This window comes from Kryptolebias marmoratus, linkage group LG23 (genome assembly GCF_001649575.2).
Source record: "Kryptolebias marmoratus isolate JLee-2015 linkage group LG23, ASM164957v2, whole genome shotgun sequence".
Classification (NCBI taxonomy): domain Eukaryota; kingdom Metazoa; phylum Chordata; class Actinopteri; order Cyprinodontiformes; family Rivulidae; genus Kryptolebias; species Kryptolebias marmoratus.
The window spans coordinates 7617144-7641682 of NC_051452.1; the positions used below are offsets into that span (position 1 = coordinate 7617144).

Here is a 24539-nt window from a genome sequence, read left to right on the forward strand (position 1 = left end):
CTATTTAAAGGCCGAAGTGACAGCTTGTTGTGGAGCTGCGGAGGACGGAGAAACACGGTGGCTTCTCTTTAAGCCGGACTTTTTAACTGCTGTGACTGAGGAATCTGATTCAGGACCACTGTAGTTTGTTTACACGTCTCTCTTCTATACACTTACTGTTTGGGGATGTTTAAGCACCCGAACAACTTGGGTTTAGTAATTAAAATAAGCACTTTAGGCGGTTATTATTAATTGGGTCGGGGCAGATGGTTAGCATGCCTGACATCTGTTTGAAGCTTGTAAAAAAGAGCATTCCTGGATCAAACTTGTGCAAATGTTTTCTTTTGATTCTCACGTCTCATACAATCAGTCATCTGGGTCTTGAATGCTGAGACAGCAATGCTGCTATATTTCTATTTTCCAACAGTTTGCTGGGTTTGTCTTCGTTTTGGAGGTTAAATAAGTCAGCCGAGAGAAACTTTATCAGACGTACCGTGCTCGCCCTCGGCCGTGTCCTCACAGTGCTGATCGAAGCTGTCATACGAGTCCCAGCGGATCAACGGGTCCTGGGTGTTGTAGTCCACGGAAACGCTCGGACCGTTCTCCAGGTGACCAAGACCTGAGGAAACACGAAGGTGTGGCGGGTAACGTGGGTCCCACGCACTTTAACTGTCATGTCAAACAGTTCGATTTATTTCATTTGACTGGGAAAAGCAACATTTAAATCCTTGGATTTGAACATGGGACTTCTAGTCACATTCTACTAACTTTAAAAGCTCGGTTTGGCCTGTAAGAAAAACAACTTTTCTATCGTTAGGGACAAATTAGGAATACCTTTGATTTTTTCAGGACCGTAGGAGAAAACAAACTCCACCTTCCCGTATTCTGGGAACCTCTCATCTGTACAAACAAACAGCAAGTTTTAGTTGTAGAGAAAAACGTGCAAAAAAAGCATATTTTACGTCTGAAGCCATTTTGAGAATGCCATGGTTTATATACTGTTCTCATTGCTTTACACTTTTATCTCAAGTAACTAATTAATTATCAAATTTAAGGATTTTTTGTTGCTTGTGAATGCTTTAAAAACACCCCTCCCGTTTGTTTTTAAATCTTTTATCACGCAGTAGCATTGTGAATAAATGCTGAGCCGGTTTTTGCCACCAGAGGACCCTGTTCCCCATGAAATTATGGGAAACAGTCCTCTGCTGCCACTTGAGCAAAAACCAAAGTCAACATAAATATGATCTGGATATTTAAAATCGACTCATGTTTACTTTTTAATTTAGTTAAAGAAGGCAAAATAAGTTCGAAAAGTCAGCATAAATTCTACAAATTAACAAAAAGAGTTGTTTGTGTTTGTCTTCAGCATGAATAAACTCCTGCTACTTTTTATTTAGTTTTGCTGACTCGTGCAGAACAAGAACCATCACCTTTGAAGGTTTCGTCGAGCTCGTTCTTCCCAAAAACCACCCCGAGGTCGTGGATGGCACAGGTGTGGAACTGCACCCTGAACACCACGTCTCTGGTCAAGTTCCTGTACTTCTTGTGGTAACACTTCAACTAATTAACAGGAAAGGGACAAAACAACTGTTATACCAGTGGCTTTAATGTGCAGTGGTTCGATAATCAACCATATTCGGAAGATATTTAAGTTTCAAAAGCTTTTATCAAACTCTTACCAAAATATCTCCTTTCAGAAGCAGTCCAGGTTCGATGGTGATGCAGATACTGGTGTTGCTGTCTCCTTGCACGTTACTGTCATAAAAGACAATAAAACCCTTTAAAATGCATGTGCAGATGACTTTGTGGTGTTTTTTTTTTGCCCTAGATTCAAACACAAACCACACTGAACTGGAATAAAAGTTTCCATACTATATTCCTGATGTATAGACTGGTTGCATTGCCTGGTAGATCTTCAGGAAGGGACGGCAACCTGCGAAGAGACAAAAAGGAAAAGTGAGTTTGCTTTGCAGGTTTTTTTTTTTTTTAAAAAAAACAATAAAAAAGAACAAAAACAAACCTCCTTTGGATTCAAAGTTGGGTATGCCGTGCATGATGACGTGATGCAGGAAGAGAGGCTTGTTGTTGATTTTGATGTGCCCGGACAGGAGGCCATTAAAGTATCGGACATATCTGCGCTCAAGAACAGACAGCTTCTTTTTACATCTAACATAAACATTAAAACTCCTTTTAAATTTAGAGCTGCAGTCCTGAGGAACCATAAATGAACCATAATGCTCGCTTCAATTAGGAACATTGTCTCGGATGAACAGTTTTGCTCTTTTTGTCATTTTAAAAACAAAAAGGAACAGATGTCCCCTAAAAGAATGGCAATTTGTCAACTTATTGAGCCAAAGACGCCAAAGATTTGATATCTGCGTCGATGTAGAATAATCTGGTTCATGTAATCACTATTTTATAAATCTTTACACTTCCATTCATTTTGCATTAAGTGGTTATTTTTATAGAATTCCGAGGTTATTTATAAGCGTAAAAAACAGCAGCAACACGTAGCTCGTCCCTTGTTGTCCTTTCTAAACTGAATAATAAAATAATAAAAAGTATTTGGATGAATAAATGGATACTTTATTGATCCTTTATCCATTATTGATCACTTGCACAAACCCCGTGAGCCACTTTGGTCTCAAACTAGCCATTAGCTCATCAGTCCTGTTGCACTTTCTTTTGTATTTTTTTTCTCAGTTTAATAATTTATGCATCAAAACATTCAGCTCGTTCAGGAAGTTGGTGCTTTGACTTGGTTTTTGCAGCTTTTATACTTTTCACAATATTTAACTTTACATACAATATATTTATATATAAATATATATATTTATAGAACTACTCCATCTCTTCTATTTCTGCTTCAGCATACCTGCTCTGTTGTCATCTGTTGTCATCGTTTTTAGGCTACTTTTAGCTTTTAGCTAGTCTTTTGCTACTTCTAGCCAGCCTTTTACTTTTAGCTATGCTTTAGAAACTATTAGGTAGCTTTTCACTACTTTTAGCTTTTAGCTAGCATTTTGATTTATTAGCTTTTAGCGAATGTTTTGCTTATTTTAGCTTGAATAGCTCGACAGAAACAGGAGCTAATTGAAATAATTTTGGCCAAAATAGCCTTTTTTTCCCCCACTGGGGCTTGCTAAACTCTAGAAAATATTCCTAATCTTTGAATAAACTTTATAAGGTTTTATGAGTTTCACCTATAGTAAATATTATCCATTAGCACATGTCTGGACCAGAAACGGATAAGTAAATAATTTACCTTATCTGTGATGGCTGACCCACAGGAAGTGCTTTGTCCTCGTAGAAACGCCTCATGGCGAACCTGTCTAACGCCTGGTCCGCACTGCATGAAACACAGTAATTTAAATGTTATCGCTGATCAAACCACGAAAAAAACGGGTTGACATGTATTAGAAATAAATGCCTTTTTAGAAATCTCTCCCCAAGCCTTCATCATTTCCGAAAGCAGCTTTAATTCTCTCCTGGCTTCTCCTCCGTCTTCTAACATCTGGTTGCATTAAAGAATGATGACATTTTCAGACTACCTTTTCTCTTACTGAGCCAGAAAAATAAACTGGCCGGGATAGAGTGTTAAGCTAAATCACCACATCGGTGTTTAATTCTCAGCAGACTTCAAGGCCTCACTTTGATGGATTTCTGCTCCTGTCCTCACACGACCCAGTCAGGAGGAGATCTGGAGGATCAAAGTGCTTAAATACCACTTCTTCATTTCTGACAGCCAGAAATCTGCTGAGCAGCGTTGTATGAACGACGCACAAAAACCACGACAGAATCTCGGCACGTTGGATCTGTCGGCACGAGACGACGTGTTTGATACCTCGCAGATATGCTGCTGTAGTGCATGTACGCAGCCACCACCACGCCTGTTCGGCCACGATTCCCCTGAAACACAGAAGCAGAGGCGAGAAGACTCAGAAACAGGTATTCTGTTTATTTTTTGCTTCATCTAGACCAGTGGTTCCCAACGTTGGGGATCAGGACCCTTCTGGGGGTCATGTAACACCAATGTGGACATCTTAAGATGATTTCTGTAAATAAAATCAGTTCAAAATGATTGCTAAGGACATATTTTACTGTAATTATCATGAGATTAGCAATATAAACAGTAAAAAATAGTCTAACAGTTGTTGAGGCTGTTTGTTTTGTCATTGTACCTTTATTTAACTGGACCTTCAGCAGCATTTGCAATTTTTCAACCAAAGACAGTCAGAGTTTCAGGGTTTCACCTTAAATATCTTTAACTTCACAGGACTGACAAGACTAGAAGTAGACCAGATGATTGGCTGGCTGATCAATTAGACCAAGTTTCCTTATTCTTTTAAATAATCATCATCGGCCTTACCTGTGCATACCAAGCAGATTCAAAGGCACTACGCCATTATGTCATGTACTTTGCTCTTTACCACTTTGGTCACTTTGACCCAAACCTCTCCATACTCAGCATGACAGCAAATGATTTAAACGACAGCTCTACAAACTACTCATATGTTCAGAGTTTGGTTAAGATTTAGACTGAGATTACTGGATAAAGGTAAGCAATTGAAGAATGCGTAGAATTAAGACAAAGAAGGATGAGGATATAAGATTAGAGCAAAGGGCTTTTATTTTATGATCAGATAAGGATGGATATTTGGTTAAACTCTGGGGATTATGGGTAAGGGAACAGATAAACAGATACAACACGATAAGTACATGGGTACAAAATGGTAATCTAACTATATCTAACTCTAATCTGTACAACAAAAGACACCAAAGGAAGTTTCCCAGAATATCAGGCTAATTTCGAAACAACAACGCTGGTTTTATTAGAGAAAGTAATAAACACCTAATTTTTATTTTTTCTGACCCTTCTATGTTCAGTTAATTAGATAAGAAAAGTTACTTTCAGGAAGAAAATATGGATAACTGCCTGCATTTCAGATCTGCACTGGGGAACTAAAGCTGAATGACCACAAGTCATTTTTTAGTGACTTGTACTGTGTTTGAATCTTAAATTATTATATTTATGGGCTGAAACGTAAGCCAGAAAGTTGGCCATGGACTCCCCTGATCATCGACATCGGCCTCAAACAGATAAAGTCCCTCAGTGCTCAGTGCCTTTGTCTTTTTGTTTTGTTTTTGTTTAATTTTTTGGCCTTTTTCTTCTCTTTACCTTGTTGTGCAGCACCACCACGTTGCGCTGGTCCCCGCTGAGCCACGTGTCGATAGCCTTGCACATGCTGCAGATCTTGTCCAGCGCCGGAGCGTGATGATCCGGCCAGCCGAACTCAAGAACCTGATGAGGATTATTATAAATATTTAGGGTTGCAGCCCGCTCAAACATGAGCTCACCGAACAGTTACGTTTCTCTGGTTTCATGAAACAAAAACACAGCTGCTGAGGTGTTTGTACCTTGGGGTTCAGCTTTGATAAATCGCTCCTCCGCTCGCTGAGGTTAAGCATCTGAAATCAGTGCGCAAATATTAGCATGCTGGACTTTTATGGGCTTTAAAGACCCCAACATCAAAGTCTGCTGATGCTAGTCCTGGAGTTTTCTCACCAGATAGTGTTCGCCGTGCTTTGACCTCAGCATGGTCGCCACCTCCTGGAGGTTGCTGTTGTAGCTGCGCTCCTCGGCCCCGGCAGGGAAGGACAGAGAGATGATCCTCTCCGTGATGTAGACCAGGTCCACCTCATAGCTCTCCTCCATGGCCTGAACCACGCTCTGACTCCTGGAGGGTCGGCGGGAGGACAAAGTTAAGCCCCGACCTTCTTGATTAAAACACAAACTCCCTGATTGGTGACGAGCGTGCAAAGGAAACTAGAAGTTGGAAAAATGGTGTCAACATGTGACTTTAATTCAAAAAGGGCAAATTCCTGTTTGTTTCAGGAGATTAGTCCAAGAGTCGTTCCTGGGAAGCTCTACGTTGGAACTGATTTTCATTCTTCTATGTGAAGGTAAGATCTTGTACATCAACATGCTTGGGACCCTGAAAATATTTAAAGTTTTACCAGGCCCAATGCTAAGTTTCCCAACTTTTCATGCATGTTTCGGCATTCGAAAAGGAAAAGGAGAAAAAAAAATAACTGGAAAACTTCTCAGGAAATTGTGCCAACGCAGCTACTGCCCAAAGTTCCAGCTTTACTTTGTAATAATCCAAATAAAATGAGCCTACATTTTACCATGGTAACCGCACACCTGTGTCTCAAGTTAATGAGAGGCGCAGACTGAAAAGTAAGCCTCAACCAAACAGGCTCTGCTCCAAAACTACAAGTCAAATCTTAGAGATTCTTCAATCGTGAGCGGCAGGAGACTCTGATGGTCACACGTGGATTTTTACATGTCTAAAGTGTTTAAAATGGGACGTATGACACGTTAAAAAGCCCCTTCTTTTCCAGTTTTGAGGAGAATATTTAAGTATCGAAGCTCGGCTGTGTGCTTTCTACAATCTGGGGAAATTTGAGAGAAAACCAGAAGTCCTTTAGTAGTGAAACGCACAATGGGTAAAAGAAGACAAAAATACCTACGGTTTGATGTATAGTTTGGAAATGTACCAAAAAGACTTGCGGGAGTGAGAAAAGTTTGTTTGCAAAAGTTCTTAAACTTCAGACAGCTGAAAAGTTAGTGTGACATCAACTGTTCTGTACAAAGATCTGTAAAATACATAAAACTTAAACTGTGACTGTGTAAAACCTGTAAAATATATCAAAATGTACATTCAGACATGTAAAGTTCGACTTCTCGTGACCCATTTAAAATTTAAACAATGTTTCTACTGTGAAGTACGTCTGAGCTGCAGAGCTCCAAAGAGGACTGGGTTTTCTCACCTGTTGCACCAGAATCCCATTCATCTCCATTATCTTTTTTTTTATGCAGTCGTTTTCAAATTTTTCCCCAAGTTCTACTAAACATCCGAGCAGACAATTACTGATCGAGCCGCATGTTTCGGTGTAAAACGTGCATGTTTTATTTTAAAGCGTGAGACACGGGACAAAGATTTTTACCAGAATGGTATTTTAATGCTTATTGGCCCAGTTAATTATAATAAATTTCAGCAGATTTCACCGGTCAAACAGCGACCATTTTTGACGAGAAACACCGATTTACAAAGAGTTGTGTTTATTCTACAGGAGAAAACAGATCATTACTCAGTTTTTCTCCTGATAATTGTGAGAGCTCCACCTTACCGTGATTGCTTCCGTCTTATCTCCACACTTTTGCAGGACCTCGTGGATCCCTGACACACAGAGAGAAGAAAGATTCATGAAGCTTCATCTGATACTGATGATGATGATGATGTTTTTGTACAGTTTGACGTGATCTGCTGAGGAAAAGTCAAATCACAGAAGCAAAACTGAAAATGTTTCTTGGAAACACGGCGAGAAATCGACAAAAAATAATTACATTTGGGAAGAAAAAAAAAAGGGAAACATTAAAATTGTGATGATACAGCAAAGAAATGTAAAAGGGACGCGTGTAGAAACACATTTTTAAAAATATACTTTTAGTGAAAAAGAAAGGGGATGTTTAAGAATAATAATAAAAAAAATATTGGGAATAAGAACATGTTCAAACATAAAATTAAAAAAAAAAGTGTTCTCATAAATACAGTTCAACAATTTATTTATTTAAACATAATGACAGCCCTGAAGACAAATTGTTCAGCAATTTATGAATAAATAAAAAAGTCAAAAAAATGTAGTTTTAATTTAAAAGTTATTTTCATGTATTTTTTTTATATTTTGTTTCTCTAAAGCCACTTAAAAACAACAAAAGGAAAATAAATAATTGGGAAAATTGAAGAAAAGACTTAAACAAAATTTAATTAAATCTAATGGAAACAATTAAAAGTAAGAATAGGTAAATACATTGGGGGCAAAAAAAACAAAAAGTAAATAAATAAATTAAGTAAAAGCAGGATTAAATAAAAGCCACGCCAATTAAAGGAATGCATATCACCCGCTGAGTTTTATTCACGATGGCCGCCACATCCTGCGAGGTGCGTTAATGTTCAGAGTTCGTGTTGGGGATGACTCTCAGCTACTACCACACCAAATCTGAGCTCAATATCTGCAAAATTAACTCCACTTTTGTGTTTAGTAAAGTTGTTTTTCTGTGACTTTCAATGGAAAAGAATACAACTTGTGGCACAGAATAAAACAAAATGTGTCAAAATTTAGAAGCATTTTATGAACATCTTTTTTTTTTTGTTCATCATTTCCAAACAAGTTAAAACGAAGCCCCCATTCCTCCCCAGAGAAGTTCAAAGCAGCAGCTGGATTTATATCCGTGTTTTGCTTTTCACCTGGAAAAAGACGCCAGCGTTGTTTTTTTTGTTTTTACTGTTAAGAAGTTGAACTGTGAAGCTGCGACCCACACGGTTAAACACACAGAGCGCAGCTAAAACCAATCCCCACGTGAGCCAGAATGGGAGGGATAATTCTCAGCGATCTGACAGAAACCAGATGCTCCACCACTGCCGAAAAATGTTAGCAAAATAACCCCCCACGCCATTCCGCTCACAAGAGGCCACTACATCACAGGAGCAAACTGCTGACTCATGGCTGGATAAATGTTTAAACATAAACTCACTTTTTAAGATTACGAACATCTAATATCTCACCTGTTGGTGATGGCGGTTCGCTGAGACCAGCAGCAGCAGCTAGCCTTAGCAGCTGCTGTACTTCCAGCAGGAGTTTCATTTTATTTCTGCTGAATTAGCCCTGAATTAGCCGACTGGGTTGTAAAGGATTTGGATGTGAGTCTGCTCTGGCTGGCTTGTCGATACAAACCAATGGGACCAACTTTCAAATAAAATTTAACCCAGACACGCAAACATCATCATCTAAACCTACTCACTGCCATCGGTTACGATATTCCTGACTGAAGTGTCCCCGGGCTGAACAGGAAGTGCAACAGCTGTGTGATTTATAAAATAGCTATAAAATTAAAATGCAACTGGCTGCTAGCTTATGAGTCCAATCAGAATCAAACTTCCTTCAAATTGAGGTTCTAAGCGCTATCCACAACAGGTAAGACACTATTTGTTAACGTTTTCAAAATGTTAGAATAATTTGACATATTTTATTCTAATATTGTAATACAAATACAAAAAACGATCACCTGCCACCTTTTATACCAACATCTTAAAGATGATTTTATGACGCTGTTTTGGTCAAACCTTGTAAATTACATTATGTGTGATTTTAGTTGACCTGTTACTATTTGAAGTATGTGTATGGGATGACTCTCGGCTACCACCACACCAAATATGAGCTCAAAATCTCTAAAATTGGCAGAGTTATAATCATTTCTTGGTTTCAAATCCTTCCTCCGGTTTGTAACGCTACAGACGAACGAACACGCAGACAGTTCGGCGATAATACTGACAGATTTCTTGGGTGGCTCACCTTCCTGAAGTGCCTTCGAATGAAGCTGCCCAGAGGCATGGCAACAAACACCAGAGAACCTTTCTGCTGATGGATCTAAAACCAAAACCTGGGCTTGTAAATCCAGGACCATCCTCATTAAATATCAGAGCATCATCCAGGAAATCAAAGCTCTCTGATGAAAAAATCTCATTTTCATCCTCGTAAAAATAAAAAAAATCTGCTGCAGTCCGTGTTTCAGCCAAGCCTGATCAGCGATTATGTAATAATCCATCTTCTGTTTCTCCTCCCTGCCTCCCCCTCCTCCCTCCATGTGATCTCCTCCTTCTGTGTCATTATCTCTCATCATTTCGGACTCGTCTTCCTTCCGCCCCGCTTCTCTCCTCTCAAGTGCACGTTTCACCCCAATTGCCCCTCGTCACAGAGAATTTGATTAAAAAATCCAAAGAATGCCACGTAAAAACCGATGTTTTCACTGCGTCCGACAACTTTATTTTTCTTTTACGGCGTCCGGAATCTACTCCAAAGAAAACGATTAAAATAAATTCCACTTGAATGACCCTCGACAGGCCTCCCACTGACTCAATTATGGTCATAACGGAGCATTTCAGCTGAAAACCACTGCGGATATTTCATGTACAGACTAACCAAAGAAACATTCCACCGTCTTCCATCCAAACACCACAAACAGACGCTCGCACATGAATGGAAATCCCCTTGTGAATGAAATATCAAGGCAATAAAACCCAAGCAAAGATTCTGCACTAATTTCCTTAAAACAAATCAGACAAAAAAAAAAAACGCCTGTTTCGAGAGGCAGCAGCTAAATCACGACTCCTTAGCTGAGGACGCAGCTAAGTCTAACAGGAAGTTTCTGGGTAATGGTAATTAAACTTCAACACTAATATGCCCACGTCACATTTGTTGTGAAAAGCTTCCATAATTACAGAGGGGAAAAAAACCCTAAACTATCAAGACAATTAGTAGTCTGTGCTGGCATTTTTAAAGATAGTTTCTCATAAAACAAACCCAAATTACACTTTTATAAAACCTTGTCACTAGCTGTGGTTAAGAGCGTTTTGGGGGGATCCTAACGTCTTAATAGTTTGCTTTATAGTAGCACGGTTAACCATTTACCTACAATATATCTGTTTTAGGATTGCAAATCTCTGCTCTAACCCCAATTCCAAAAAAAAAAACTGTGACGTTGTGTTAAATTTAAATAAAAACTGAATGATTTCGTAACTCTAGCATATCAGATTCTGAATTTCATGGCAGGACAGGGAAAAGAAAAGGCTGTAAAAGTAAGCTGTACGACTAAGAAACAGGTGGAAGAGCATTTTGCAACCAATTATATTAACTGGTAATAAAAAGAGCATTTTAGAGAGGCTGAATCTCTCAGAAGTAAAGATGGGCAGGGGTTTACTGGTCTGAGAAAAAACCCTTATCTAAAAAAATAAAAGGGGGAACAATTTCTGAATAATGTTCTTTAATAGAGAGTTGAGAAGACTGAATATCCCATCATCTACAGTTCATCAACTCATCTGGATTGGGCACCACAGCCACAGCCTTTCACATACAAGGTTTTTACTCACAGATTCAGTATCTTCTTCTTCAAGATAATAATATATATTGGAGACAATCTTGGGACCACCACTGGAAAGTTTAATTTTGTGACAGAATGGGCAATGGTCCTGCCTAAAGTTGGGGTGTTTAGGTGAGAAAACAATGAATAAATGGATAACATTCCATTTCTGCCTCGTTCGGCAATGAATATGCATTAATTTCCAGACAAGCTGGTGCACACAGGCTGATCTGTGTTTATATTCTGGCTCTGAGTCACAGCAGCTCCAAAATGTTCAGGAAACATCTGACACAAACACTGACGCAGAAAAAACAGAAAGATCCCAACAAAAACGTCAGATGCAAGACATCTGTGCTGCTTTTATCTTGTTTGCTTCTAATTTCAGAAAAAGGAGCTCCTTTTAATCTGAAAAAGAATTAAACAAGCTAACAAATGTTCCCTTTCTTTTTGCTGCTGGCTTGAATAAACAGTTTTCCTTTCGCATTAGCAGTGGCTGCCTCCCCTGTTATTTTTCAGGAATCTTGCCTTTCTGGGATCTCCAGCGTTTCAGCCCACACCTTTCATGGTTTAACAAGCCGAAAACAAAAACGCAGTTCTGGTCAGGCGCACAGGAACCTTTTCAGGGGGGACTGTGGGCATAATGAACGCCAATATCCTTAAAATCAAACTTCCACTATACAGCTATGGTGTGAGGTTTTCATCCACCCATTATTAATTTCAGACTTTTAAGCAGAAGCATGTTTGGAGAAGCCAAGGTGAGGCTTTCAGAGCTAAAAACGCTGTACCAGCTGTCAAGCATGGTGGTGTAGCATCACGCTGTGGTATTGGAACATTGCACAAAGTGGAGGAAATACCTCCGAATGTTGTATAACTGTTGCACCCTGGAAAATTAACAAAGATCATTCTTGGTTAAAACTTAAAGAGGAGCAAAATTATTTGACGAATTTTGTTCATTTTAAATCCTTAATAACCATTAGGCTGCATTAAGAAAAAATCAAACCAAACTGAAGTCTGAATCAGTCATTTTTATGCAATTTGTACTATTTTCCAATAGTGTTACTCAATATTGGCACAAATGCTTGTAAATATCTGTTGTGCTAAAAGTTGCAAACAACAGTTAAAACAATTCTTTGCAGCTGAATGTAATAAACTGCGTTCAGCTTGAAGATAAAGTAAAATATACAAACTGAATCTGCTGATTTATTGGCACAGTGCTGCCATTTTCTTCTCCGAGAACAGTTCAGTTTCACGCTCAGATCCAACAGCTTTAATTATTAATTGTATCATTGATTAATCGCTCCTTGCATGCTTTAATGCACCCGTCATGGTCAATTTATCAACGTGTCCTCAGTAGTTAGTTGTGCATCTACAATAAGTGTTATTGATTTTTTGTGGTTTGTATCTGTTACAGTGAATTTATGGAGGGGGTCATTGGCCCCCCTGGGCCCCCGCTTGGTGGCGCCCCTGCTTTTATGGTAAACCATTTGAGACAACATCACATTTATGTCAAAACAACAACGTTTAGGAGGAGATTTCTTTGTGGTATTGTGTCAACAGACCAAACGATCAAATGTGCAAAAGTATTTAACCACCCCGAATTTCTTTACATTTATAAAAACAGCCAAAGTCCAAAGAAAAAACTATGAAAACCCTTCAGAGAGGTTGAATAATTGTTGATTGAGACCATTTTAAAAGATTACAAGAAAGTCTGGCTGCTTAGAAGCAAAATTAATGGCAAACTGCCAAAAAAGCAAAAGTGCAAACCTCAGTTTCCAGCAAAAAGAAGTTCCCTAAAATGCAACAAAAACTTCAATATGCCTTGATTTGCTTATGTTTTCTAATCAAAATGAAAACTAAGCAAAATAACATTTTTTTCAATTTGTTAAATAACAAAGTAGCATTTCAGAAAAAGTCAGATTTTCTGTGGATGAGGTTTGAAATCCATCAGTTCAAATGCATAATTCAAATATAATTATTGTTGACGCAAACCACTTTGTAGTAACAATCCCAGCTCTGGTGAATGAACAGCTTTCACATAAATTAAAATCAACAGAAAGGGTTGTTACTTACCGGCGTATCTACATGCTTTAATGGCAGCTGAGGAGTGGGAGGCTGGAGAGAGAAGCGAGGAAGAGTCAGCAGGTCAGTCATTGTTTCTCTCACAATGTGGAAGAAACAACATGGTGAGAAAAAAAAAAAAAAAGATGTGATGTCTGAAAGAAAACACACACTCACTCCATTCCTCTGATCTAAACACTCATCGTCTGCCAGACACTCAGTCATCCAATGAATAATGTCCTTCTCAGCCGCCTTTCACCATTTTTAAAGCTTATTTGGGAAATAAAAGGGTTTTAAAGCTTCCGAAATACATGAAAAAGTCATGTACACGTGAATAAAGTGAACATTTTATATTTTAAAGTGTTTTAGTAGAAAAGCTGCGGTCAAATGTTTGTGAAAGTTTCTATTTTAATATTAAGAAGGGTTCAAGACAGGATTGAGATGCCAGAGACCAAATTGGGAAAGTTTGGAGACCGGTTCGAGACGGATTTGAGATCCCCGCCACTCAAATTTCATTAGATAACGGAGGTCCACCACAAATGTTGAAGTTAGGAAACCAGCCCGGTGAGATACCGGCTTTAACTCAGAAACCTGCATGCACAGTGGGACAAAATCCTCAAAAAAGAAAAAAAAAAAAAAAGAAGTAATTTGACGCACACGGATGCTCTTTGGTCAGATTTTTTATTGCGTGTCAATGATCTCCACAAAATAGATATTGCTTGTGAGGGCAGGGTCTCGCTGCACGCTCCTGGGAAAATGAGTCATTTGTGTCTGTTTAGTTGAAGGCCTAAGGTAACACGAGAAATTCGACATTTCTGAGCAAGCCTTGATGACGGACTGAAACAATGCAAACAAACATACGTCCCGACCAGATCTGGATTAAGAACGAGATAACAGCGTGATCTCGGGGCTGAATTGTGGCCTGTTAAACCTCCGGGGGGGACTCTTAAACAAGCTGCAGCAGTGATTTAAAAAGGTCAGAGCCAAAAAGTAAATATTTGCAGAAGCAGCAGCTTGGAGCTCTCCTTATTTGGCCATCAAATTCATAGTTCATCTTAAAGATATAGAACAGAACAGACCGCAGCAGGTTTTGTACGTAAAAGAGCAGAAACGTTGAAAGTGATTAAGCTGCTAATCCCGCTGGTCCTCTAATCACAGTCAACCATTTGCTGAGCTTGCATTTTTTATGGAGGGGAATGAAAATTCCAATTTCAAGCTCATTAAAATGAAAATGACTCAAGTCATTGTGTCAGAGTGCATGAATCACTTTCTGTAGAGCAGCAACCCTTAGGAAACGGGAGTAATCACTCGGACTGCAGCTCCTCTTTATACGTTTTTTTACACTTTTGCATTTAATTAGTGAATTCAGAGACATAACAAATGAGAGATAAAAAATAATAATAATAATAAATCTGTGTTTACCTATTATTTGGAATAAAACATTTTCTATCCATGATTTTAAATTTGTCCAGGATCATAGCAAAACTGTCAACACAATCTAATTAAGGCTAAAATATGCAGTGAAACAAAACTGAATGATCCAAACATCTTCTTTTGTTAAAGAAATGGGGTGTCTCGTTTTTCTAACAGGGTCCAAGTGTTATTTGGTCATGCAGGTTTGCTTGGTTTTACACGCTTTTGGCTGATCTACAGGCACTGATAACCTGCCAGGACACGCAGTGAGTCAGGGTTTAACTTTTAAATATAAATGGCTCATGATATAAAACATATTAGGCACACTTCCTGCACCATCAAAACAATGCATGCTCATGCAAACGGACAAGACACAACAAAGTTAAGGCAAAACGAACAAAATAAAAGGAAAGTCTTAGTAAATACAAGCAGAAATGTTTAAAAAAGAACAGATAAATGTCAGAATTTTGAATTTGCAGGTAAATTTATATATTTATGTTCTGAATATCAAAATCAATTAAAGACAAGTTAAATTTTTACCAACGAGTTACCCAGAGGTGTTTTGAATCAAATGGTGCATCTTTAAAAGGGGTAGTCTGGCCATTTTTCAGTGATATAATGTCTAATAGTTATTAATTGTGACATTGGTTGTACAGCGCGGAATATGAAGAAAAGGGCAGAAGTCTTCATCCAAGCTTGGCAAACAAGGGGATGTTTTGTATTGTTTTTCTTAAAAATGACTCATGTGAAAGAAGACAACATTAGCTAAAATTAAACCTCCACACTTTTGCACCGGTTGTTTAGTTTGTTGCTATTTTCTCAACCGAAGAACATCCGTGTTACTACATGAATTTATGTGTGCTGAGCAGGCTGATGAGTGAATCAGTGCGCCAGGAGTTGAGAGGCTGATGGCTGATCAGACGGACTGTTGGAGTCTGCAGATTCAGCACCAACATCATGATATGCACCGTCTATCTATGCTCCCCACACATTCATTCGAGTAGTAACATGAACGTTGAGTGTTGAGTTGCGCAGACAGCAGGTCAAAGAGGGAAACCCGGACATCTTTCTCTCCGGCTCCTCCTGGGGGAACTCAAGACATTCCCAGGCCATAAAGCATATCTAACCCCTCAGCAGACTATAGGTCTCCTCTGAGGTCAGACACTCAGTGGGACGTGCTCAGAAGTCATTTTGATCAGACGTCTGAACCACCTCAGCTGACTCCTTTCAATGAGCTGCTTCTCACTTGGCAGTTTGTGTTTTTCATCTGTCAAAGACAAACTGAGAAGCTTCGGAGACTTGGGGACCTTTCGATGAGGAGGAGCAGCGGCTCTCCTCTGACCAGAGCTCCTCAGTGAATCCTCAGCCTTTAAAGGAAGATTATTTTGTATCAAAGATCTTGTTCTTTCAGTCATGATCCATAACTCGTGACCACAGCTAAAGGTTGGAACGTAAATTGAGAGCTTCAACTTTTGGCTCAGCTCCTTCTTCACTACAGCCCACCAGAGCAACTGAGGACGAGGTCCTGATCTGACCCTGATCGGGATGAGGTCCTGATCTGATCCTGATCAGGATGAGGTCCTGTCCTGATCTGACCCTGATCGGTCTATCTTCTGCTCTGTCCTACCATCACTTCCCAGATACTAGACTCCTCCACATGGGGTCTGATCTCCAGAGTTTAGGGAGCCTTTTCAGCTTTGTCTGGTTGAGAACCATGGTCTTAGAGTTAGAGCAGTGGTTCCCAAAGCTGGGGTTGGAAAAAAGACAAGTGTGGGGCCTTGAGATGATCTTCAGATCTTAATTTTAGATTAAAAATGGTTGCTAATGGTATGTTTTTGGCACAATTGTTGAGGAATTTTCATAAATGGATTAATGACTATGTTTGTTGACCTCAACCAGCGACTGTTGGGGTCACAAACCTCAGCCACTGTCATTTTGTGGGTCAAAGCTAAAAGGTTGAAGAAACATTGACTTAGAGGAACTGACCCTAACCTTTGGCTTCAAACTGCCCCAGGTTTTTATGCGTCGAAGACGTTTGCAGACTTGAGAGCCTTCAGGAGTAGCTGCGCTTAGAACAACTGCAAATAAAGACCTAGCAACCAACGTATCTGCTCGTACCAGGAGAGGATGCAAGCGTACCAAGTGCCACGAGGACTTGGCAAACATCTGTGCTTTTCAGTTGCCCTTCTAGTTTCAGCACGCTTTGTTTTGCGTTCATGCTCATCTTGTTGACATGCCTTTTTTATCTCCACATTCGGCCCTGCCAGCATCTCCGTCCTTACACAGACAGTTTGACTTGTGCAGACAGGAGTTTTAATTGACGAGATATAGGAAGTGTTTGTTGAAGTACATGTAAACCTTTAAGCTCCTGCAGTGACCTCTCAGTGTGTTTGCAACAATTCCAGGAAGGGCCACTCGCATTATGAAAGGGCCTTTAGAGGTCAACAACTCTGAATGCTTCCTGACAAATCTGCACAAATAAGCGCCATCGTTGCAGAGAGACACAGACGTAAAGACTGTAAACTCACCGGCTCACAGCTGGTAGTCGTCTGACATGATGTAGTGACCTGAGAAAGTGAAAAAAGCAACATTATCCAGTGAAAAGAGCACATAAAGATGAAGAATGAAATAAAATGACAAAGGGGCAGGAAAACTGGTCTGTTCTCTTCCTCATTACCTAAAAAAACAGCATTTTGCTCTTTTGTCTGCATGGGAAAACATTCATTTGGAGTCAGATTTGTCTGTTAGCAAAATATCTCATGAACCAGTGGACAGATTTCAATGAAACTTTCAGAAAGCTTTCAAGGTGGCCACCACAGCTAATAGACATTAACTAACATAAAAATTACAAACAATTTTACAGACAGAGATACATTTTGGCATTCACAACATATACTCTGAGTCCTAACAGATCATTTACTGAAGAAAAATATAAACGCAACACTTTTGTTTTTGCTCCCAAACTCTGACATAAAAGGCAATTGTCGATATGCATTCCTGCTAGGAAAGCTAAACCATTAATTTCGATATTATTTTAAAAACATATATGAAAACCTTTTTTGGAACACAAAGAGGTTCCCTGAACCCATTTTTGAGAATCATAACAATGACAAAAAAACACATTTAGGTGAATATTTATGTGTTTTATATAACTGTATTCTTTGAAATTAATTTTGCTCAGAACGTTGTTCTTTTTTATATCTGCTTCAGCATACTTGCTCTATTTTGTCTTCTTATGATACTCTTTAGCTACCATTCTGCTACTTTTAACTCTTACCTAAAATTGGGTTTGGTAGCAGCAGATCTCATGGACATAAATGCTGCTGAAATGTTTTTTTCTGAGAAGGATTTTAAGAATCTCATACTTGGACAATATCACCTATACAGAGGTTATTAGAGGAGCCAGTGTGAAACGGGAACTAATGTTGGTGATCACAGAAAAGGCAATTTTGCTTTCTTGGGCACGTCGTTCGAAAGGGGGGCGATAGAATGTCAGGATTTAAAAGGTAAATCTGAGGAAAAACAGGCAAGTGGAAGACAGATTCAGAATTCTGTGCAACACAAACCGATGTGTGTAGATACAGATAAGACACCCAGGAAGTAGCTGACAGTCATCCCCAACACATAATCTGAGCATCTTTTTTCTATTTTTAGGTTTTAGCCACCATTCTGCTACTTTTAGCCAGCCTTTTGCTACTTTTAACTAGCATTTTGCAAACATTTAGCTTTGAGGTAGCCTTCTATTGCTTTTAGCTTTTAGCTGAGCGTTTTGCTTTGAGCTAGCTTTTTGTTTATTTTAGCTCAGCCTAAACAATTCAGTTTCAGCGACTCTGTGCTCTGCGTTCACACAGCATTGCTACAGAAAATGTCGTTCCTCTGGTTACAGAGACACTGCTGTGTCCTAATAATATCTTTGCACGACTGCGTCCAAATTATAAATCTGAAAGTGCACTTTACCTGATCTCAGCTCGTATTACCGGTTATACGTGGAGGTTTTTAGAGGACGTCTCTTGTTGTTTCTCTCAGCTTTTACCATCCGTCTCTTTGCAGCGCAGTCTTCTGTCTTTTCTGTAAACAGCAGCGTTGGCTTCCCGACAAATGGGGCACTCCGAGTCCAGAGCCAGTACCTGTTGCCAGCAACAGTATCGCTTGTACCCTAATTATACTGTCACCTCAAGATGAGCAGGGTGTTGATTTCCTGATGTCGCAACCCACCGTGAAGCACCTTTAAATAGCCTTAAGGGCGTCACGGACCACTCTGGATCTCAGGACGGGTAGCGAACAGTATCCATGGCAGGGCAGAGGGGCTCCTGACAGTCTGGATCACCCTCTGTGCCACAAACAGGCACTCTTTGGACAGCTAAAACTCCTATCTGATTGGACTTGTGTGTGCACGAAAACAAACACATGCAGGAAGTTCATAGATGCAAACATGGCTAAGTGGGAGCAGATTCTGAACGTCTTGATGGGTGTTTTCAGGCTGCTGGGATGAGAGCGCGCTATCGGCAGACTACAGACTCGAGCAGGAAGGAAAGCGCTCTAATTAGCTCGCTGCAGGAAAACAAAGAGCATTGAAATACGCTTAATCAGAGTTCAGGAGTTGGATAAACCTGCAACAGAACCGACTTTCTGTGCAAAGTGAAGCGATCAGTCCACAAGTCACTGCTGATGGATGAAACAAATCAAAAACATGATGTTCTATAAATTCTAGACCCGTAAAATCTTTAAATGATACAGCCAGCTCCTAAATCTGGAATATCATTTCTATTTATACAATAATGACGTTCCAACCTGCTTTGTACTCTACTGCTTAATGTTCTGAGCATGTGCTTTAAACCACAACAACAGAGCCGTTTTTACAGGGTTTTTTTGCATTCTGCGAGATTTGTCATGCCTCTGTTGTCATTAAACTTTACTCGTGGAATTAGAAAGGTTATTTACTCAGAAGAAGATGATGACAAGAGCATCAGCGGAAAAAAAAAAATCAAAAGGTCTAGCATTCTTTGACATAATGCATATCACTCCATTCCTTTTAAACTAAGAGCACCTATAGAGACATCTTGAAAATAATGTTATGCTCCATCTTCTATGATATGGCGCCATCTTTAAACTCAAAGTATGAGTTGTGACCGACTCAGCTACTAACACGTCAAATTTTAGCTTAATATTTGTAAAATTCAGAGATATGCACACACAAAAACAAAAAAATCACACATTCAATGAGACAGAGCAGACTGCTAAAAGTGTGGGAGCAAAAACAAACACTTTGTAAGCATTTTTTTCCCCCTCCAAACATTGTGTGTCAGTCTAAGAATGAAGCCTTTTTATATCACCACACAACCAGCATCCCATGTCCTCGTCCTTATAAGGCGTGCAGATAGAAGCAGAGACTAACGCCGGCTTCACGGATGGATAAATGTGCCGAACTCTTTGGGAAGCTCCGGGCTAAGAGCCGAACTTCATCAGTCTGGAAGTGTTTCTGCATCTCCATCCGTCATGAATCTGTTCAATATCGCCATCATGACTTCTTAAAAGAGCTTGTTGGAAGGTTATTTGCGTTTTCTGTCTTTAAAAAAGGCATCTTTTCGATCACTAAAATAAAGTTCTCTGCAGTGGAAAATGCAAAGACCTTAGACCTTGATTAGTATTTATTCCTTTTTCAATGTAAAATAAATACTACAGCTCATAATCTCAAATGATGGTTGTTTATGTCACTGAATATAAATCACAGAGTTTTGATGAAAGTTTTGACCCCTGTATGAATTTCCCCGTGGACTTCCAGTCAACCCAGGAGTATAACAACCAAATAACCACAAAGGAAGCTTTCCAACAGCAAGAGAAAGAATCAAAGTCAGCTCAGTCTTTTACAACGGGGGGCTTATAATTTCATCAAGTCACGAGGGGAGTCTGGGAAACCAGTGAACCAGAACAAGGAGTCAACCAAGCCGCCCAGAGGGGGGCCTTCTGCCATCTCAACCCAGCCAAGAGGCCTCATTAAGGAGGCAAACCGAGGTGATTTAAGGCCGGTCTTTGTTAAACCCAAAAGGTCAAATGTCTCAGCTTCGTGTGGTCACCTTTTACACCTCCCTGATCTGACTTTTGCTGTTTGGATCTCGTCGAACGACATGAGCGACGTCTACCTCAGATTTAAGCTTCAACAACTGATTTTTTACCCTTCAAACTTAGAGAAATTCAAATTTCTGCAAAAATACAGAGTGAATGCTGAGTGCTAATGACTGCAGAAGAAGCTGAAGAAACAGAACAGTAGCTAAAAGTAGCAAAAAGCTAGCTAAAAGCTTATAGCTAAAAACAAAATAGCATAGGAAGACAAAAACAGAGCAGGTATGTTTTCATGTTTTTGAAGGAACTAAAGAGATGTCTTTCTGCGGGGAAAATATTTTTAAATAAAGTTAAATGTTTCGAAAAGTATAAAAGTTACAAAAACTAGAAGTCATAGCACCCATCTCCTGACTCGGGTTTCACACATTAAGTTCTCTGATCTTCAGCGTCATCCTAACCCATGTCCGCCGCCGTGCAGAGGCTTCGCTGAGGAAGCCCGCCATCGGGCCGACCACACTCAGAATTCCTCGAGCGCTCCTTCTACCACATCCATGGCAGTTTGCCTGCAAACGAAAATTCTTCCTTTTCTAAATGGGGGCCAAATAAGGACTGAAGCTCAAACAGCCCCATTTTGGAGGGATTTATACATCGGCTGAGTTTCTGTTTTACTTGGAGGTCTAATAAATCCGTCGAGTCGCTCCGTGTTTGATTGGATGGTAGCATGGCAGTGTCGTGCACAACCAATGGTTAAATTAAAAGCCTAGCATTCCTTAAAGGAATGCATATCAACTAAGGGCAAAATGGATTACTCAATGCTGCCAAGAAACAATCTTGCCTGAGAACAGTTTACAAGAAAAACGCTATCTGGTGCATCAAACTCATGATTCAATATCCTTTAAAACAAAACAAAAACATCTTGTTTTGTCTTCGCTGCTTGGTGAGTTTTTAAACTTGGAACAGCATCGGTCTAAATGGTTCTTCTCCGTGCCCCTAAACAGGATATTATACACACACAATGTTTAAATACACACACTGTCCACCAGCTGTTTCCACCTGCGTTCACTGATGACCGATGGCTCATTTTCCCACGTGACCCGAATGAAATAAATAAAAAATAAAATAAAAATCCCCATTTTTCTTGTGAGGAATCCACAGTCAAAGCTTTGCATTTGATTTTCACACAAGAACAAAATAACTACCACATGGTTAACACTCCATAAATAAGCAAGAAAATTGGTTGACAGGCACTTCTTCTCCTCCTCTAAGTGGTTCAGACAAAGTGTACCACAACATGCAGGCGGTTATTTACAAAGTGATTCATCACCCGGGATCGCCAGCATATTTCAGCTGCTTTGATTGCCAGTTTCTCGTCCAGCAAAAGGCACCGATTTCCTTTCACCTCCAAACCAACATGCCGGTGTTTGGTTTGAGGCCTTCGTGAAGTGGACATGCGAGAGGCCAGAGACTGGAACTCCGTGAGAACGGAGCCGTTCGATGGATCGTGGTCGAGGCGCAGCGAGCGGCGAGCGGCCTCTGGCTTGGCTGCGTTCACCTCCTGGTTGCAGTTCAAAGGGCTGCGAGCTGCAGACGACAAAACGCACCAATAAACAAGGAAATGATGGATATCAGATGTGTGATTGTGGCTCGCTTTGGACACAGGTCGGAAACCTCCAAATTCAAGGACTGCCTTGAAATTTTATGCAAGAGTGGCACGACCACAAAGCCTAATCATAGTTCATCTGATCCTGTTCGAGTCGCAGCGGAGGTCGAACGCTTGGCACAGGTTTAGGACCAAATATTACCTGATTTGCAAGACTGTTATTCCTTTGCGGGTTAAAACTCCAATAATTAAAGGCCTAGAATTCCTTTAATAAATGCATATCACCTGCCTACAATCTTATGACTGGAAGCGACAGAGTTGGAGCCGTTTTCGAGCCGTAACTACAAAGTTTGACCCAATGCCATTACTTACTTAAGACTAGTGTTGGTGATGACTCTCAGCTACTACCACACAAAATGTCCACTCAATAGCAAGAAAACTGACTGAAATATAGCTAACTTTGTGTTTGCTAATGACAGTAACTTGGCAGCCATTTTAAATGGGGCTGTACATCCATTGATTACTTGAGAGAGTTATAATAAAAATCCATTCACTGGTTCAGGAGATATTTTGCTAACAGACAGACCAACAAACACGTGCAAATACAAGGAAAAATGGTGGAGGACGACAATAAAAACGCTCATAATTTTATTACATTTTACAGCTTGCACGGATGTTAAACACAAGCATGTTTTCACCATTACTGGCTTTAGCCCGGGCGCTGATGGGTCTGTTCCGGACAGCGTTGGCCTATCACTTCCTGTTTAGTTAGGCAGGGCTGCAGGATGCTTTTCACTCATTTGACCACTAATAACAGAGGGAAGGAGGGAAACGACTACGAGCCAACATCAAAGGTGCACAAATGGTCGTTGAGACGTAGGCTGTAGTTTCACACTGGAAGTTACTTTTCTTCCTAATGCAAAACTCAAAGTCCTAGCATTCCTTGAAGGGATGCATGTCGCCCGCCACCTTTAGACTGAAATCATTTTATGCTGCAAAACGATAAAGTTGGAGCTGTTTAACCTCAGCGTCTGTAAACTTGAGTTAGAGACATTTTAGAGTAGTTTTTGGTCATCTTTAATTGGGTTAATCAGTTGAAGATGCACATCTTGTGATTACTTTCTGAGTTTAAATCTTGTAAGCCATTCATGAGATATTTTGCTAACAGTATAGACTAACATGCACATACAAGAGCAAAACGTTATCGTGCCACCTTCACCTTTGGCGGTGGGTGATAACTAAAGCCACTAAGCAGCAGTTCAGTAGGTGTTGGTCTCAGAAACCAGCGTTATTTTCTGATGTTCCCTTCAGATTTTAGATCAATTTAAAAAGATCTGCAGGAGGACAAGAGCATCAGGCTCCAGGTTATGTAATGACCTCCAATGAAAGTGAAGAAAGGCAAAAATGGGTCAGTTTGAAATGTGTTTGACATGGAAACTGTAACAAAACTGCATTCCTCTGCTGTTTTTATCTCCTGCGTTCATGAAAAAAAGAACAATCATGTAATCGCCCTTGTTTGCGTGCGTTTGTCGGTCCGTAGCCAAAATATCTCATGAAACTCTTGACAGATTTTGATGAAACTCTCAGAAAATATTCACTGAATAAACATCTCCAACTGATTAACATTTGGAGACAACCAGATTTAAGATGGCCGCCACAGCCAGTCAACCTTAGCAAACAAATGTGGCTATAACTCAGTCCACTTTACAGAACTAACAGCTACGCTCTGTCCATGTTGTCCATGTACCAGTTCCTCGTGTCAGATCTGAATTAGGGAAAAGATCATTCAGTTCTGCTGCCCTACGAGAGGAACACCCTACAGGCTGATCTGAAACTACCGGACCTCGAATCTTTCTGAGCTTTTTGTTCTTTCCTGAATGACCTTTGGTCGTTGTGTGTATTTTTAACCGCTGTCTGAGAGTTTAACCAATCTCTGGATGTTTAACCACTGCCTTTGGGATTAACCGTTGCCTGTGGGATTAACCGTTGCCTTTGGGATTAACCGTTGCCTGTGGGATTAACCGTTGCCTGTGGGATTAACCGTTGCCTTCGTGTTTAACCATTGCCTGTGGGATTAATCGTTGCCTATGGGATTAACCTTTGCCTGTGGGATTAAACGTTGCCAGTGGGACTAACCGCTGCCTGTGGGATTAACCGTTGCCTTCATGTTTAACTGTTGCCTGTGGGATTGATCATTGCCTGTGGGATTAATCGTTACCTGTGGGATTAATCGTTACCTATGGGATTAATCGTTGCCTATGGGATCAAACGTTGCCTGTGGGATTAACTGTTGCCTGTGGGATTAATCGTTGCCAGTGGGATTAACTGTTGCCTGTGGGATTAATTGTTACCTATGGGATCAACCGTTGCCTGTGGGATCAACCGTTGCCTGTGGGATTAACCGTTGCCTGTGGGATTAACCGTTGCCTGTGGGATTAACCGTTGCCT

The 24539-nt window shown here is 40.1% G+C and overlaps 1 protein-coding gene and 1 long non-coding RNA gene across 11 annotated transcripts in view; both read right to left on the minus strand.

Annotated features, from left to right (window-relative positions):
* The window catches only part of tns1a (tensin 1a), an 88629-nt gene that overhangs the window by 25560 nt on the left and 38530 nt on the right, over window positions 1–24539 (minus strand). For 5 of the 10 annotated variants that reach the window (XM_017426889.2, XM_017426888.3, XM_017426891.3 and 2 more), the window contains 14 exons: window positions 16960–16998; window positions 13031–13072; window positions 7174–7223; window positions 5546–5717; window positions 5398–5448; window positions 5159–5281; window positions 3824–3888; window positions 3245–3328; window positions 2000–2112; window positions 1852–1912; window positions 1659–1734; window positions 1410–1539; window positions 814–879; window positions 473–598 (listed from right to left, as the gene is read on the minus strand). In XM_017426889.2, the coding sequence (XP_017282378.1) occupies window positions 473–598; window positions 814–879; window positions 1410–1539; window positions 1659–1734; window positions 1852–1912; window positions 2000–2112; window positions 3245–3328; window positions 3824–3888; window positions 5159–5281; window positions 5398–5448; window positions 5546–5717; window positions 7174–7223; window positions 13031–13072; window positions 16960–16998 (1198 nt within the window). Of the gene's footprint in view, window positions 1–472; window positions 599–813; window positions 880–1409; window positions 1540–1658; window positions 1735–1851; window positions 1913–1999; window positions 2113–3244; window positions 3329–3823; window positions 3889–5158; window positions 5282–5397; window positions 5449–5545; window positions 5718–7173; window positions 7224–13030; window positions 13073–16959; window positions 16999–18388; window positions 19156–21815; window positions 22031–24539 lie in introns of those variants that run through there. The other 5 variants (XM_037973769.1, XM_037973772.1, XM_037973770.1 and 2 more) reach the window with 4 other exon arrangements.
* LOC119616716 overlaps window positions 22617–24539 on the minus strand; it is a 3682-nt gene continuing 1759 nt past the window's right edge. The window contains exon 3 of the long non-coding RNA XR_005232703.1: window positions 22617–24537. This is a non-coding gene — a long non-coding RNA (uncharacterized LOC119616716). The remainder of the gene's footprint in view (window positions 24538–24539) is intronic.